The following is a 17,358-nucleotide window of genomic DNA, read 5'->3' as shown; positions in this document are numbered from 1 at the left end:
TATCCAACTGTATTGGGAAAATCGTGAGAGAGGTATAAAGGGAGGCTGAGTCGATATCGCCCATTTTACACAATCACCCAAAGTCAAAATTACCCCCAGTGACTGTTAGGTAGGCAAAATTCAGCTGTGTTTCAAAGATGGTTTATTATATGAGGAGATTGTCATGCATCAGTGTAATAAAGCAGTACATAAATGCAATCATTAATATTAAGAGGTCGTGCTTTGCTGTTGACTTTATCTGGTCTACAATAAACTATGACCATCTGTTATGAGGGGTAATTCTGCAATTCCAGCACGGAAGGTGTCCTCAAAGAGATCACAGGTCGGAGGTAAGGTTACAGCATTGCAGCCCCGGCTTCCCAACCATGTGTAGCTCCTTACTGGGAACGCAGGAGGACTCATCCCCGTGATGTCATACATGTGGAGACCATACTTTCAAATACCATACCATTTTCATACGATCAAGAATTTTGTAACCAGTTGGAATGTTGCCTGGATGGAATTCCAGATGTTTGTACCCTCTGTGTATATCTAACTTCCAGATAGCCGTGGCTCAGTGGTAGCACTGTCACCTCTACATCAGAAGGTTGTGGGTTCAAGTCTGACTTAAGCATATATTCCGGCTGACACTTCAGTGGAGTGCTGCACTGTCGGAGGTGCTTTCTTTTGGATGAGACGTTAAACCGAGGCCCCATCTGCCCTCTCGGATGGGCATAAAAGATCCCATGGCACTACTCAAAGAAGAGCAGGGGAACTCTCCCCGGTGTCCTGGCCAATATTTATCCCTCAACCAACATCACTAAAAAACAGATTATCTGGTCATTATCACATTGCTATTCGTGGGACCTTGGTGTTCGCAAATTGGCTGCCACGTTTCCTGCATTACTACGGTGACTACACTTCAAAAGTACTTAATTGGTTGTAAAGCGCTTTGGGACATCCTGAAGTCGTCAAAGGCACTTTTTAATTGCAAGTCTTTCTTTTTTTGCAAACAGATTGCAGTACTCGGACCTTATTTCACAGTTACCTGTTGAGTATCATTTGCAGTGACCCTCTACCACGATCAGCCTTTTCTTGTAATCAATATAGTTTGTAAGGTGAGGCTTTTTTTTAAAAAAGAAAAAATGCACAACTCATATCACAGTAAAATGCACAGAAACAAATGTCGCCTCATATGTCGTTATGATTTCCTTTACCTTGAGGTCCTCACATAAGAGCACCACCTCAAATTGATACCTTAATTTGATTCCCCGTTTTGAAACAGTGCAGCTCGGGCCATTTTCTTTTATCAGAGGACAGGGGAAGCACTGTTTGGTTTCTCAGGGGCAGATATTCCAATGGCTGTTCAGGATTGGTTCTAACACTTTTTGTGAAAGTAATGACTGGAATTCTGTGGAATTCACTTCTGAAAACAGAATAGAACCAATGACCAGCCAAAGAGATCTCGGGGATGAATCGGCCACTCTGCTCTATAAGAGTTCTATATGTGTGTGCCACAGTTTATTAGTATTTCAATAAGATTATCAACACCCAAAACTAGTCAGCACCATCAAGATGTGATCCACTAAAGGGAAAAATCAGTACTGGTGTTTCAAGCACAAAGCTGTAGCTCTTTGAGTTAAAGGGGGAAGCAATGTCCGGGGTGGGAGGTAGGGGTGGGGTTACTTTGGGTGTCCTCATACAAGAAATACCAAAAGTTAGCATACAGGTACAGCAAGCAATTATGAAGACAAATGGCGTGTCGGCCTTTATTGCAAAGGGTTGGAGTACAAGAGTAAGGAAGTCTTACTACAATTGTACAGGGCTTTGGTGAGACCGCACCTGGAGTACTGTGTACAGTTTTGATCTCCTTGTCAATGGAAGGATATACTTGCCTTAGAGGCGGTGCAATTGAAGGTTCACTAGATTGATTCTTGGGATGAGAGCATTGTCCTACGAGGAGAGATTGAGTAGAATGGGCCTATATTCTCTGGAGTTTAGAAGAATGAGAGGTGATCTCATTGAAACATATATGATTCTGAGAGGGCTTGACAGGGTAGATGCTGAGAGGTTGTTTCCCCTGGCTGGAGAGTCTATAACTAGGGAGCATAGTCTCCCAGGATAAGGGGTCGGACATTTAAGACTGAGATGAGGAGGAATTTCTTCACTCAGAGGGCTGTGAATTTTTGGAATTCTCTACCCCAGAGGCCTGTGGATGCTGAATCATTGAAAATGTACAAGGCTGAGATAGATAGATTTTTGGTCTCTAGGGGAATCAAGCGATATGGGGATCGAGTGGGAAAGTGGAGTTGAGGTCGAAGATCAGCCATGACCTCACTGAATGGCGGAGCAGGCTTGAGGGGCCGTATGGCCTACTCCTGCTCCTATTTCTTATGTTCTTATGCTCAAAGTACTCCATTTTATAGAAGGAAATAACAGTCTGATGAATTTATTTTACTGTTTCAATAAAAATATCAAGTTTCTTATCAGCATAGAAACACTAATGTCAGGTCTTGCTCTCCCAGTGATATCTGCCCCCCCAGGAAAACACACTTTGCATCTACAGCCTTTACTGTAGTTTGCTGAAATTAAATATCCTCCTAGTGACCTAGCAGAGAGGGAGACCTGGCTTAAAGGTCTCCATGCTGGTAAGAAACAGAATGTTTCTATTATCCCTGGACCTTCCTTCCCCTTTAAATGAAAATGCATTTGCATCACTAACTTGTATAAATAAATATTTTTGGACGTGTACCTGAGTATATAAAATTAGTCAATTATTTTGCAGTAAGGTTGCAGTCTCACAAACTGAGTAAGTTACATTCAGTGTTTAGATGTCAAAGTTTTAAGCCAAGCTTTGATGCCTGGCTATACCAGAGACTCATCAGAACAAATGCAATCAAGAGAGTAAGTGATGCAAAAGAAATAATTCAGAAGCCACTGGATGGAATTAATGTGACACTAGACAATTACAGTGTATTTTGTATGAGAAACATATTAAAAATTAACTAATGTTAAATGATGTGAGGGGTTTCAATTTCTATATAAAGCTGCAAATTAACTTATTGGAGTTGCTGTAGACTTGGAAAGTAACAGCTTATGAATCGTGAGAAAATGCATTTGCTTTGAGTTCTAAAATGCTAGAAAATGCACCAAATAAAGTGTCAAAGAAAAATCGCAATTTTCTGGGGAGAGGGAGAAGGAAATCATGCCCCAAGCATTCCCAGAAAAGAAACTTAATTTTTATCACGCGCACTCCCCCCTTCAGAAATCTCTATATCTGCCACTGCAGGAAAGTTGCGTTCAACATTGAATCAGCAGGCAGCAATTTGCTAACTAGCTTATCGACATTTTTAAAAAAGTTTTCTTCTGTTTCATTTTCTCTCTCCCCCCAGAATAATTATTTTGCAGTAAGGTCGCAGCCTGGCTGACAGACTAAATCTATAACTATGCGTCTGCCTGTGCCTTTGATGATAATTCATCATCAAATCTTTGATGAAATCTGCCCCCTCCATTCAGCTCAAAGATATCAAGTTTGACCTAGAGTAAAATACTCCCTTTTTGATTTTTCTGCGCAGCAGTGGAAGAAATTTCCCCAATATCGCACCTCACAAGCACAAAATGCTTCTCCACCTACATTTTTGCTATGGTTCATTAATCCATTTCTGGAATGGTAGGTATTGTTAGAAGTGCTAAACACAGACAATTTATCTGTAAGCATTTCCTCCCCACGTTTCACAAACCTTTACATTTTTAGTACATTGATCAAGCCTCTCAGTTTGCAATCTGGCAAAAATTTTTAATCATATTGCTTTGTATTAATTTTTGTTTTGAACTACAGTTACACTACTATCTCAATAGAGTAACTCAGAACAACGGTATTCTAAACAGCCTGGTCTATCCATATTTATAATTAACAAAATGGTGTTAAGGTTACATTTCTTCTCGAGATTGTTTTGCCTTCAATTAAGAACATTTGAAGCTCTCTCACGATGACTTAGTGAGTTTGTTCAGTAAGTAGCTGGGCCATACAGAATGAGAAGGTCCCAGCTTTGATCCTCAGTCTGTGCTGAATTTGCTGATCTCAGTTGAAATGTAATTACGGGTGTTACAATTGGTTTCGGTGTTCGTGGGTTCGGAAGGGGAAAAAAAATCGGCCAGCTTCTAATCACTACTATTGACCTCCTCCCCCCCGCTCCCAGCCTGTGTGGACATTGGATCAGGACAGATCAGGTTTGTCTAATTTTCTTGGCCTTACTCATTGTCAAGGCTCACAGATGAATAATAGCCACTTGAGTGAGTTACTGGAGGGCAAACAGCACTGTATTCCAGAAGGAGTCAATATCTTCAGGAGAGGAGTGAAGGGGAGGGACTACAGCAAACTGGTGAAGATTATTGGCAAAAAAACATTTGTCCAATTTTTCTTGACCTTTTATTGCATGTGCAAAGTGACACAGAAACCTTGAAAACTCTTCAGAACTTAATTCAGGCTCTCTCTGATAGAAGCTATTTGAAACCTGATTGGAAAAATGAAGCTTCTTTAAGCAAATGACTTCTATTATCATTTAGAAGTCCAAATCTGAAACTCTCCTTCCAAATGGCACAGAATGGAACTGTCCTGCTGATATACTAATTAGCAGCCAATAAAACAGTTGTCACTTGCTTACACCTGGAGGGACCCTAAGCTCTGTTGCACTTGCATTTTTGTGCCAAAGCCTTTTCAGAATAGTGCACAGGAACAAAATTTAACCCTTTTACAAATACAACAGGAAATTGAAAAGTAAAAAAATAAAGGAACCGTCTTGCTCATGCAGGGATTTCTAGCATTCTCCCATCTCCACAATCTCCTCTGTACTGAATTTAAATGCCTCTTATGAAAGATTGTGCATTTGGCATGTGATACTTCATTTAGTCTTTCTCCCTATTTCCTGAGACTGAGTGAAGGCCAGCTGGATATACTTACCGGGATCATGGTGGGAAATGGCTGGCTTGGTTACTGAAGATCAGACCAGTTCTGCTGGGTAAGAAGCAGCACTCGGAGGGACATAGTTAACAGAGCAGTACAGGAACAATGTGACGTGTTTATCTTTGCCTCTCTCATGGAGTGTGAGACCAAAGCCTGTGCCTGAAAGATGGCTGCATCAAAAGCGCTCTGTTTTCCTTTCAGATAACCTCAACCCCACCAATCCTCCTGCGTTCTGTTCCTTCTCAGCATGTTCCTGTCTGTGGCACAAATAGATGAAAGAAACAATCTCAAAGTGAGCTTAATCCGACCGAATAGCTGCTGCTGGGCCAGGAGTTTAAAAAAAACTCCTAACTAACCCATGGTACAATCTGGAGCTTTAGGCATACAGGACTTCAATAAAGCAGCAAATTAAATCTACCTTTTTCATATTACACACAATGAATGAACAAGAACTGAGCAGCTTTTCTTTACCATCCTCCAACCCAAGCCAAAAAATACGGGCCTTTTATATATCCTAATCCTAACCTGCTCTTATATAGTAAAATGCTCAACAGCTCTGAATACTGCTTCCCTCCTTTCCTTTTCAAATTACAATGATAGATGTGTCAGTTTGGACATGAACAAAATCTATATGTTGCCTTGGCAACCCCTGGTTCCCGCTTATATTTTGTATATAAAATGGGTGCATTTGCTGTACTATCAGAAAGGAATAGACTGGTGGTTTCCTTTCGAAACGATCGGATTACTACAGCTGATTTCTTTGTGTCTCTTTACTTCAATCGTGCTAGATCCGGCTCTTTCTATTCTGTCCCTTGATTCACATTACTGCTGCGATCTGCAGTGTAATCCTTTTATTGTCAATAACTTGAGAGCTGGTTTCCTTTTAAATAGAAGATTGTGTTATGGCTTTCTCTTAATTTTCTACTCCACACTTGAAAGTCTCTCTGAAGAAAACACATGTATGTATCAAACATTTAATGTGGCAGTCAAGTCAAATCCATATCTAAAAATATGCATATTAATATAAAGAAACTGGATGCAGTTTTACTATTGGCAAATATATAAACATTTCTCAACCCTACCTCGGGTTTAATTACAGCAAAATGTAATGCATTAAATTGCCTTATTGTAGCTTAGGTCTGTAAGCATATTCAGGGGAGAAAACATGTCCATAGGGAGATTATTACTGTTTAACTCTGTGGTTAGGGGAAACCTGTTTGTCAACTCTTCCACTCTGTAGGTTTTGCACATCCAGCTTTGTCCAGCTTTGAGTATGTTGAATTTTGAGGTAAAAAACCCCAACAAAAGGCTTGTGAAACATATAATACATCATGGTAGGCCAGTTCATGAGGAAAAGCCTTGACTTTATTGTCATTACCCAAGAGTGTCTCCAACAGTTATTACTCATGCACAAAATTATCTAACATCAAAAGACAGTCTTTGCCTGGCCTAACTTCTGCAATGGAGCCACATAAGTTGCATTTTTCTTAGTTTACAAAGGAGAAAAGTAACAAAGACAAATTATAAGATGATCTGCACCCCAAACAATGTAACGTCTGCATTCCTTTAATAATGCATGATTTTAATCAACAATTTGGTACATAAATTATGTGGAAATCCCTAGAGTCAAAAGCTGACAAACAGGTTCTCCTTTCCAATGAAAGCTCAACAGTCAAACATCACAAATGGACATATTTTCTCACCTTAATGTGCACAGATCCACCTTAAGGTACAATGAGCAATTCGGTGCACTACCTTTCCCACGATTGATCTGGAGGTAGAATTGAGAAATAGGTTTGCATATTTGCCAAAATTAAAATTCCTCAGGGGTTAAACATGAGGGCGGGGGTGTAAAGTCTGGAAACAGGCTTCTCAATTTTTTTTGCTTTAAGGCAGCTGGAACTCCTACATTCCCATGCGATTTTATAGACAAGGACATGGGACATATACCACAACAATGAGACTGCTGTTAGCAAGTACAGGTTTGTTTTGTCATACTCCTTTAATTGGTATTTACAACTTTTCCTAACATTTCCTGCTGATTCCCATGTACAGTACTTTGTAACAATTTATTTTTATCAAATTATTGGTTTCTTCACAGAAGTGTAGCAACTTCAAATTCTCATGACAATAACATAGCAGCCTGGTTTTAATAAGCTTGGCAGCACTTTCAAAAAGCAGGCAAAAAGTGCCAAGGAATTGGAGACCTGTCATTCAGTTTAAGAGCACTAAAGGCATCAAGACAATTATGTACTGTTTTAAGTCTAATCATATGCCCATCCTATCACATGCTGTTGTGACACCAGAGGCGGGGGCCAAATTGCACCATCATTATGCATAAGCTGCATATCCTGGTTAATGGTGGTTCCTGCTGGAACATAACTAAAGCTTTCCCAATTTTAAAAAAAGGTCTTACTTCCATCGGTTCAATTTATCCACAGAGTATTCAATTTGTTTAATAGAATTTTGTAAAAGTGCACATACAAGGCACTAAAAATGCCAGATTTTTGTACTTATTGTACCATATACATGCAAGTTCTTTCTTCCTTTCCCAAGGACTAACACAAGTAAGACGAACCCAGATATAAATGCAGTGCTAAGTTCTGGGGCCTAATCAAAATGCAGTCAATACGCACCTGTTTACCTACAAATAAAGGAATGTTTAATACAATGAGACTAGTTTGTATCACTCAATGATTTGCTTGAAAGGGCTCATCAGTCGTATTTAATTTAAAATTGCTCTGACAAGCAAGATTAATCCCCGGGGCTAACTAACAGAGGTTCCCCCAAACTTAGTAACATGAGCCTGCAAATTCTCATGAAATATTGCTGTATGAATGCGCAACATATTCCTATTAAATTCCTATTTTAACAGAGGTATTAACCTGCTTATTTTATACAGGTTAATGCCTCCCTTAAAGTCACAGACAGATGAATTTGTTACAAGCATGTTAAGCCATTAAGTGCTCGTATGATAATTTTGCACAATGTAATTTCCAGGCTCATATAATTTATGTTTGCAGTTATCACATACATGAGTTGAATTTTTCGGTTCTTGAAATCTGATTATATCAATATGTTCCTCGTCCAGTGATGTCCTCGCACTTTAAGCAACTTCTTAATGAAGCAACATGTCTCAGTTCGATTAAGAGAAGGTTGGGTGCAGTAGTCATTAGCATTTGGGAACTGGAATTTTTATTTAATTAGGACTGCAAAGAAGGATCTTTCTCAAATAACACAAAACAAGTGTGCAATACATTTTCAAACCATGTTTGGTTCACAAGATCATAAACCACTTGATTTTTTTAAAAGTGTTTTATATAATTATATATCTGCAGAACTTTATAATATTTACAAAAGTGAGCATACACATCTCCACCCACAGAAACGAGGCTACCGGTAGTAAGTTGCTATTGGATAGGATATGGACATTAAAGTTGGTGACATACTGAAGTAACCTTTCTTCAAGTGGAAGCCTGGACAGTCTGATCTTTGCTCACCTCACAAATGCACTTTCCAGCAAAGGCCAATGGATAGACATCTGCAGTGGGACCCTGGCTAATTTTTCTCCTCTCCAGTTCAGGGGCACAAAAACTAACTGTAGCACCCCCACTACCTTCCCAGGTGACATCACTTGACTCCATATATTACATTGCACGCTGCATTTACCTAATGAACCAAGCCATCAATGGAGCCTGACAATGCAATAATATTAATAAACATTCTGCTGCATGGTAAGAAAACTGTCTTTCTGTATTCACAGTAAACATACAATCGCCAGGAATTAATCATTTGGGCTATTTGAGGTAGTTGGCCGTGAACTGAGAATATCTTCATTGACCTACAATCAAATCTCAGTATTTCGTTCTGCCATCAAATAGCCACATCAGCGCACAGCACACTCTTGTTTAAATTATGCGTGAATTTTTGAAGGCCTCAATAACACAGCTGATGATGTGTCTTCAAAATGCAAATGGAATAAGTTGTCATTTGAGTGCTGTCCTCTCTCTGAAAAGTGACATGCCTTTTAATGAAGTTAAATCCATTGCCTGGCCATTCTGGGTATGTGAACATAAAGCACAGTCTTTCTGCTCAGCACCAGTGTTGATGTTTGCATTCCTCATGCTCTGTGTGCCATGAGCTGCCACTGCCTGCTCACAGTCCCCAACCTCCATGAAGACTAATAACAGAGATATTTTGTCTAAAATAATGACTAGCCTCATTTCTTTGTGGTTAGGTTTATTATGGTGAAAACCGGGATCCTGCCCACAATTTACTTTAATGGAGAAGTATCAAGGGTGTTGCCTATACCTTTGATGATTTGAACTAAACAAACAGACTGAGGTAAAATGTTCTCTGCACAAGCAATTGGTAGAATTATATTTTACTCTCATTTCTTTGAATTTCTTTCAGACAGAGAACAAGATTGTGGCACTGAGATTCAACAGAACAAACGATAGCCTTTCAACAAATTTCACAGCATCCTCCAAGCACACTACTCATGACAGGAATCAGAAAAAAAACACATTTTACTACTAACTGAAGCAATCAAAGCAGATTCCGAAGCAGTACCAGTAATGATATGTGTACAGTCCCCTCTCAAAACTCTCACCTTAAAAGCATGCTATCATTCCTAAAGATGCCAATGATTTAACATTTTATTTTTATTTTCTGAAATCATGGATAATTATAGTTTGCCATGTATAACAAAACAGTCCTCTTGTTTGGTCAGAACAGATTGATTTTGTGACTGTGTTTTCTTTGTTAATCTACTTCATGGTGGCCCGTAGAACTTCTATATATAGCCAAAATATATTTTGTCAGGAAAAACTTGAATTGTATCAACGAGGAAAATACAAAAGAATAATTCCTGATAATAAGAGTTGCCCATCACAGGAAGGATATTAGAGCCATAGAAAGGGCGCAGCGAAGATTCGCTGGAATGATACCAGCAATGAGAGGTGATAGGTATGAAAAATTGATGCTTTTTTCACTGGCACAAAGATTCAAAGGTGAACCTAATAGAGGCTTTCAGAATTATGAAGGGTTTTGGAAAGGGGTTAATAATGAAAGATTCTTTCCACTAACTGGTGAATGGTAACAAGGAGGCACAGACTCGATATTATCACTGGAGAAATTAAAAGGTAAGTAGGGAGTATTTTAAACAGATGCCATTAGAACATGGAATGCCTTAGCATGAGTAGCTTTTGAAATAGAGATCCTAACATTATTTATAAGGGAATTGGATAAGTATATGAAAAGAAAGAATTTAAAAGGATATGAGGAAAAGACAGGGAAATTAGATTAGAACAGGTAGTTCCAGTTGAACAGCTAGCACCGACACAATGGCCTCCATGTGCTGTAATTTGCATGGTTCTATAATCAATACAGTAATATGGTCTGTTTCAGTACATTATGAACACAAGTAAATGGAATAACTAGCTATATTTTGAGACTTACATCATTTCCTTTAAGTAGTGAATAAAAGGCAAATGAAAAATTCAGATTTTTCTGTGGTTACGTATGGGCGACAACTCCTCACCAAATATATATGTAGATATATATATACATTCTATATACGTTATTTGAAAATTAACTTTTCATACACTTGAGCATCTGGAAAATGTTAATTGTCAAACAGTCCCAACTATTTATGAAGTTTCTGCCCAGATCCTGAGGTTTTATTGGAACAGAGTTGTTGTAAAAATGAGCAAACAGCAGCAATTGGAGGGCAGTAAATGTGCACAAGACTTCTGTGTAAGCAGTGCTCACCAAACTGCCAATACTGTATAATTCTTTCATTTCTAATGGTCGTTGACTGAATAACACCACCAGCGCTCATGAATAAGCATAAAACTGCACCCTTGCTACTGTGATAAGGCAATTAAGTTTATGATGAGATAGAACTGAAGTGAAGTAATGTAACTCAGGGACAAAGTAATAAATGATTTGCTGTAAACCCTTATAAGTAAAATTAAAACCATTTCATGACAGAGGCTTTTTTTGGAAGGGAAAAGATTTGTTAAAATTAATTTTATGCACATTGTCCCACTGTTTTGTGGAGTAAATCAATTGATCGTATCACAGATTAGAAATGTGAATTCTACTTCCATCCTTTGGAGTTCCAAGAGAGTTACAGAGATAACAATCTAGCCAGGTAGTCTAGTATAGGGATAAAGGAACACATAACCTAAGTTACATGCGTTGGTGAATTCAACAATGATTGATCTATGCTTCCTGTAAATACAGTAGAAGCATTTGTGTGATATTACAGCAAGCTAGCAAAAATGCTCCCTTCTCTCCTCACTTGTGAGCAAACAGGCAATGAACCTGTACTTGAGTAAATGCTCCATCTGAACCAACGTGTCTATGAACAGGGTGCTCATTAATCTCAACATACCACATGGACATTCTCTGGTAACATTTTATTGCATCAAACCAATGAGCTGTAGAAAATGATCAGTTCCCTGCAATGCATGAAGACACTTTCTGACACATCGCAGAGCACACTGCGCAGATCCGACAAGCCCGCCCTTGTCAGGCAGTTTAAGGGCCACCTTGAAGCAGGCCCTTGTAAACAGATGCACAGCAGTGAAAATACAATAACTTCAAAGCAAAGTTTATGTCTCCTGCATATGTTGAGGTAGTTGGTTAGTAATGATGGTGCTTTGATCAATGCAATAGGCCACTCAAGCTCTCTCACCTGAATACAAGACTATTGGTAATGTACCATAAGGTAAAATATTCCAATTATTCTGATGGTATTACTGGACTCGGATTGTAAAATTGTCCCAGAATGCTTTACACAATCTGGTAACGATTACAGAATAAATATTAGTGTTTTTTTCCTAACTTATGGGAAATATTTTCAGAAACGGAGAAAATATCAATACTCCACAGAGAAAAATGGCTACAGACAGCTACTGAGTGAGAACTCTTGTCAGAGAGGTTGGCTGCTTTAAGCATCTGAAGAGTGACCTCTGTAGGATTGTACTATTTGGAGAGATCTGCATCTCTCCCCTGTTGTGAGCTAAAGAGCTGCACTTTAAAACTAAACCTCCACCATCTGACTGAAATTTCTCTTCGTTTTTTTGTTAGAAGTCTTCCATCTTTTTTCCTTAATTATTTAATAACTAGCCCCAGAATTTCTAGTAATATGCTGATTTTTTTTTCATCTTGAATACAGCTATTAGAATATTTAAAAACTAGACAAAACAATGCCAGTTTAGATTGACTGGGCTCGAAGTTTAGCATTTGGGTTTTATTTTATAGATCGATATGAATAGTGCACTGATGCATGAATTTTATTGTATATCTAAGTTGAGCGATATGTTGAACATTTCAGCTTGTTTAAACGGACAAGTATTCAGACATGCTCAAGCGCTATGACGCAAAATGAATCTTTAACCGCAAAATATCAATGCAGACCAAACTTTGAATTTCACAAACTCAATGCCAGACAAGATTTGATTAAATTTATATACAAATCGGTCACAAAAATCCTGGGTTAAAGGATATGTGTCATTTTTTTTAAAATAGAGAAGTTGCCAATATTATCAGGTTCACCGCAAGCACCTATTTGATCTGTCAGGTGTGCACGGCTTGTTTATATTATGATTACCATTTTAAGTTCTAAAATGTTCCAAGAGCGCACTATAAAGAGATGTTTTATATCGAGCAGGAAGTCCCAGAGCCTAACAATTGGACAGTGGTACAATGTTCGGCTGATTCAAGTACTTTCTACACCAGGAGTTGTATTGTCTCTTTGTGGTGATTATTTATCTGAGGTGTGCTTCTTTAACCATTGAGTGGAGTTATTAATCCAGTTCCGTGTTGCTGCTGTAAGTAAGCGACGGGAGGGATGACGATGCTTGCTTCGAGAAAACTAGAGAATGGTTTGTCTAAAATCTCCTTGCAACTTTTTTTCTTTCAATGGTGGCTGAAGGGGATACTTTTGCAACCCATTCTAAGCAGAGTTGGAGAAGTAAGACTCTGGTAAATAGCCGAGAAAATAGCTGAAAGTAAAAGCAAAATACCGTGGATGCTGGAAATCTGAAATAAAAACAGAAAATGCTGAGTATTTCCAGCATTTTCTGTTTTTATAAATAGCTGGAAGTGTCTGAGAGCGGCGAGGAGGATGCAATGTTAAGAGCAAGAAACGTTATCCTTCATTGAGAAATCGATTTTCCATTGGCGATCATTCGAACAAAATTAGTTAATTCGTATCTTCCACATAATATATCCTTAATTTTTAAACTGACCGTTTTCTCCCACCCAAGCACTGAGCAAAAAGTTCGCACCTGCCGACCGACTCCTAAATTAAGATGAGATCACTTTCTATAAAGTCTGGGGCTAGGGAACAAAACCCGTCATTGGAATTTTATGAACCTTTTATTTGGAACATATGGCGCGTTAAAAGCAAGTTTCACAACTTTTTCTTTCCAACGTGCGGAAGAAAATTGACGCAACTTTTATTGAACGAAAGTGTCACTTGACTGAAGATAAATGGTGAGGCTGTAATATGATTTCTCAATCAATGTTCCATTCTTTTTAATTCTGCCCCTAAATCTAACCCAAACCTGGTTAGGTTCGATCAAACTCCATCGATCCCTGTTTTACAGGAACAAGCAGCCTCATCCAGCAGCAACTACTTCGTCACTAACTCGCAGTTCTATGTGGTGTGTATGTTTTTTTTCAAAAAAGGAAAACACACACAACCTCTAGAGTCTGAGCTTGACAAAAAGGCAGAGCCCAGAAGCAAAAAAAAAGTTACATTTCGAATTCTTACGGGCAATTTGGGTATCCCGCCGTTTGCAGCACAGAAATATTATTTTTCCACTTGGCTTTTATTCTGTAAGAGAACGTGTATTAGCCGTCACGAAACAAGCAGCATTAAAAGTTGCATGAGTTTTAAAAGTCCCACTACACCTTGCAGCATGGTGCTTTAGAATTTAAATAATGTTAAAATTAAAATAGATAATTAAAAATTGTTCAGATGCATTAAAAATATGCTTTAATTTATAACCCGGTGTAAAATTGCCCAGGAAGATTCCCGAGTAACTTTAAGCCCTGACCGAGTGAGACTGACAGTTAAGTAAACTTTTAAGGGGTGAGGTACGAAAGGTCTGGGTAATTTTTAAAAAGTACCAAAGCTGAGTATATTTAAATTTTTCATCAAGTTTCTTATCTTGGCCTGTTTTGGTAGCTGGGACACTCGATTTACTCTAAAACTTTAAACAAACATTTGCTCATTGAGTTCCAAACGAAAGGTTTAACCCAACTCCGATAAGAAGCTGATTCATAGACAAAACACTTCACGGGCGAACACAGTTTTAACTGTTTGTGTGTGCTTTTCCATTACTTTAAAGTGATAGACTGCGAACAAAATCCTGAAAGGGCCATTAATCTCGAGAGGAAACAGGGTGGGGTGAAAGCGGCATAGGCTTGGGGGTAAATTAAAATTAATAGTTTTTATATTTTTATTTTTGCTTTCTTTTTATTTTATCACGAGCACCAACAAGCAACCAGGTTGCAATCAGACCTTAGCAATTTGAGTTTCAAATTATAATTTTCGAAGTACAACAAAGGAGTTGGGGGGGGGGGAGTCCGACACTTTAATTTGATTTTAAATACAGTGCATAGCATTTATTTAATAGCGCGTGGATCAATGCAAGAATTAGAGGGGAGATTTTCCAGCACTTGATTTTCTATGCCAACTATAACTTGGGTTTGGGATAATTGAGGGAATGAAGCCTGTATAAATGATTAGATTTCCTGGAGAGAATCGCCTTGCAGTAAAAACTTCGGCAAAGCCTCTAATGCAGGCTTATTGCTGGTAGCAGAGTCTCATCCAACACACTGACAGGTAGAATCGCTTTATCCTCCTGAACATTAGCACCGAATCCCACAATAACGCCACCTGCTTCCTCGTCTATTCGGCTGCTGCTTAGAATAGAAATCGCTCTGGGGTTTAGATGCACGTCTATTGAGTTTTTTTTTTCAAATGCTCTACATCGTCTCATATTGCGACCTGAGTGTCTCCTGTTTCTATCTCCCTACCTCCCCACCCCCTCCCCATTCCTGTTCTCCCAGCCGAAGTCACCCAGAGAGGCTGAATCCATATAGACATCGTCAACCTTAAAACATGGTATTTTAATTTCCCACCGGTTGTAAAATCCGCCACCCCCACATTAAAAATTCATTCAATGTATTAGACCCCGTATCATTTAAACAACTTGCGTCTACATTAGACATGCGGCCAACAATTCATAACTGAACCCCCATGAACGCCGATGATCGCGGACCGGCTACAGTATAAACAACTAACCGTGTGTTAATCCTCACGAACTGCTCAAGTCTCCCCGGCAGTTTCAGGAAGACCTCCTTAAATACAATTTATTGCACGAGTGTGTCAATTATTACAGCTTTGTGTTTACAGTAACACCGAGATCCAGATCGGGACTGCGCTCAACAGTCAATTCCACCTTGTACCTTGTGTATCTATATCATAAGAAATAAAATACAAAAGTTGCAGGTTTTGAGCCTGACCAAGCCCATCAGTTGTTTCACTTACTTGGGATTTGAGGAATTCCAATATATAGGTTGCAAAATTTCACAATTTGATATAGCCGCCCTGCATAAAACGAACAAAACTCCCAAATAGTATTTCCAAAGCGAGTTCCTTATCGCCATCATCACCGATCACTTTGTCCTCCGACAATATAGGTATAAATATATATTTTCGCGTGTCCTCGTCCTGGGTGCGTCTCTTCTCAAATGTCTGGACGGTATCCTTTTACCAAAAGCACACTTCTGATCCGAGACTCTGCTTCGCCGAAACTTGAAATCGACTCTCGCGTTACAGTCGCTGCTGATCCCGTGGAGTTGTTTGCAGAGCGGGGCACTCGGTCTCACACTCGGCCGTTTGCCCTCCTCCTTCCCCCCTTGTTACTGCAAATCGCTGAAACTCTTTCTGCATCTAGGCACTTGCTTGCGTTGCAACCGCAGAATGAGCCCCAAATTTCAATTGCAACCCTTATTTTTTTTCTCTCTCTGTCTGATTAATCTTTGCGATGACCAAGTCTGTCCGACGGGTTGTTAACATGAGAATGGAGCGATGTGCCTGCAAGCGCGCCCTGTCTGTGTGTTGTGTGTGTGTGTGTGTGTTTCTGTCTCGCTCTGAGCTCCACTTGGTCACTTTCACCATCCAAGACGTGATGAGCCAGCTCTTTGCAAGAAGCCTATATACCTCCGAACAACCTACCGTGAGAGCGCGCCCGCGCCCCCGCCCCGCTCATTGGTCCACCGTGTCACCTGCAGCCGCCGCTCCACCTGACTGACAGGCGCAGCCGCGCTCTCATTGGTCGCAGGAGCCGTCAATCAACGCCTTCCCCCTCCACTGTTATTGTTTCATCGGATTATGGCTGCGCTGAGGGAGTTTGTTAGCAGCCAGCTTAACAGCACAGGTAACCAAATAAAGCAGAGCAAATAAGTATAGCTGTAGCGCTTCTATGTAAATCCTCACAGTATTTCATTTTCACTTGATAATTGGAAGGAATGAGGTTTAGCACAAATCTCATTATCGCCTGATTTAGGTGGTAATGGAAGGTGGGAGGAATGCCCGCAACCCACTGCACTCAGCATCACTTCAATAAACTGATAAAGTTTACACTTTGCAATAAAGTTCAACATGTTTCCCTGACAAATGTTCTCTTAACTGGCCAATTCTGCAACATTGCATGGCGGGGGGAGGGGGGCGAGGGCAACGACTGCAGATGCAAGGTTTCCTATATGTATAATCTTGAGTAACATTCACTCTAGCGATATATATAACTATGTGCCTAACTCTAGAGGTAAACAATTATGCACCATCCGTTGACTTGCTGCAATTTCATGCAGTTGCGTTCTGTTTAAGGAATGACACGGTTGGGTAAAGGTACTGATATGTTTCGTTCTGGGCTGGGTATTAAATGCAGTGATGTAAAGGTATGATATGCGAGGCACCAGCCAGGATTCGACTGACTTTAGTCTTTTTCATGGATCGACAGCGCCCACTAGAGATTAAATCTGCAATTTTCAGATTTAAAATGTCCCCCACGATGAATCCTCTGGGTCTTATCGCCCTCCAGTCCCGAGGCACTCACGCGGCGAATCCACTGTCACGGTAAACGTTTTTTCGATGATTATACCTACCATTAAAATATTATGAAGACCGTATTGACTTGACCGACATATTTAGCTTCTTGGGGGACTTTCAACCCACTGAGAAGATTTAGTATATTAACTTTTGGAGTTCGTGAAACAAATCGTCAGCAAAATCTGAAATCTAGTCTTTGAAGCAATTTCTTACATGCAATGTTTAAATTATTTCATTAAGGGATCAGAGTCCTGAATACATTGTGTTTAGGATTATATTT

At 39.5% G+C, this 17,358-nt stretch overlaps 1 protein-coding gene across 1 annotated transcript in view; it reads right to left on the bottom strand.

Moving 5' to 3' along the window:
• Positions 1-16,145, bottom strand: part of LOC137323060 (ephrin-B2-like) — a 58,484-nt gene extending 42,339 nt beyond the window's left edge. Inside the window, exon 1 of the mRNA XM_067986457.1 lies at positions 15,516-16,145. Coding sequence (XP_067842558.1) covers positions 15,516-15,637 — 122 coding nt within the window. The 5' untranslated portion in view covers positions 15,638-16,145. The remainder of the gene's footprint in view (positions 1-15,515) is intronic.
• Positions 16,146-17,358: the final 1,213 nt, after the last annotated feature.

Source organism: Heptranchias perlo, chromosome 6 (genome assembly GCF_035084215.1).
Source record: "Heptranchias perlo isolate sHepPer1 chromosome 6, sHepPer1.hap1, whole genome shotgun sequence".
In the NCBI taxonomy this organism is placed as follows: domain Eukaryota; kingdom Metazoa; phylum Chordata; class Chondrichthyes; order Hexanchiformes; family Hexanchidae; genus Heptranchias; species Heptranchias perlo.
The sequence above is the reverse complement of the archived record's forward strand: the minus strand, read 5'-3'. Positions and strand labels throughout refer to the sequence as shown.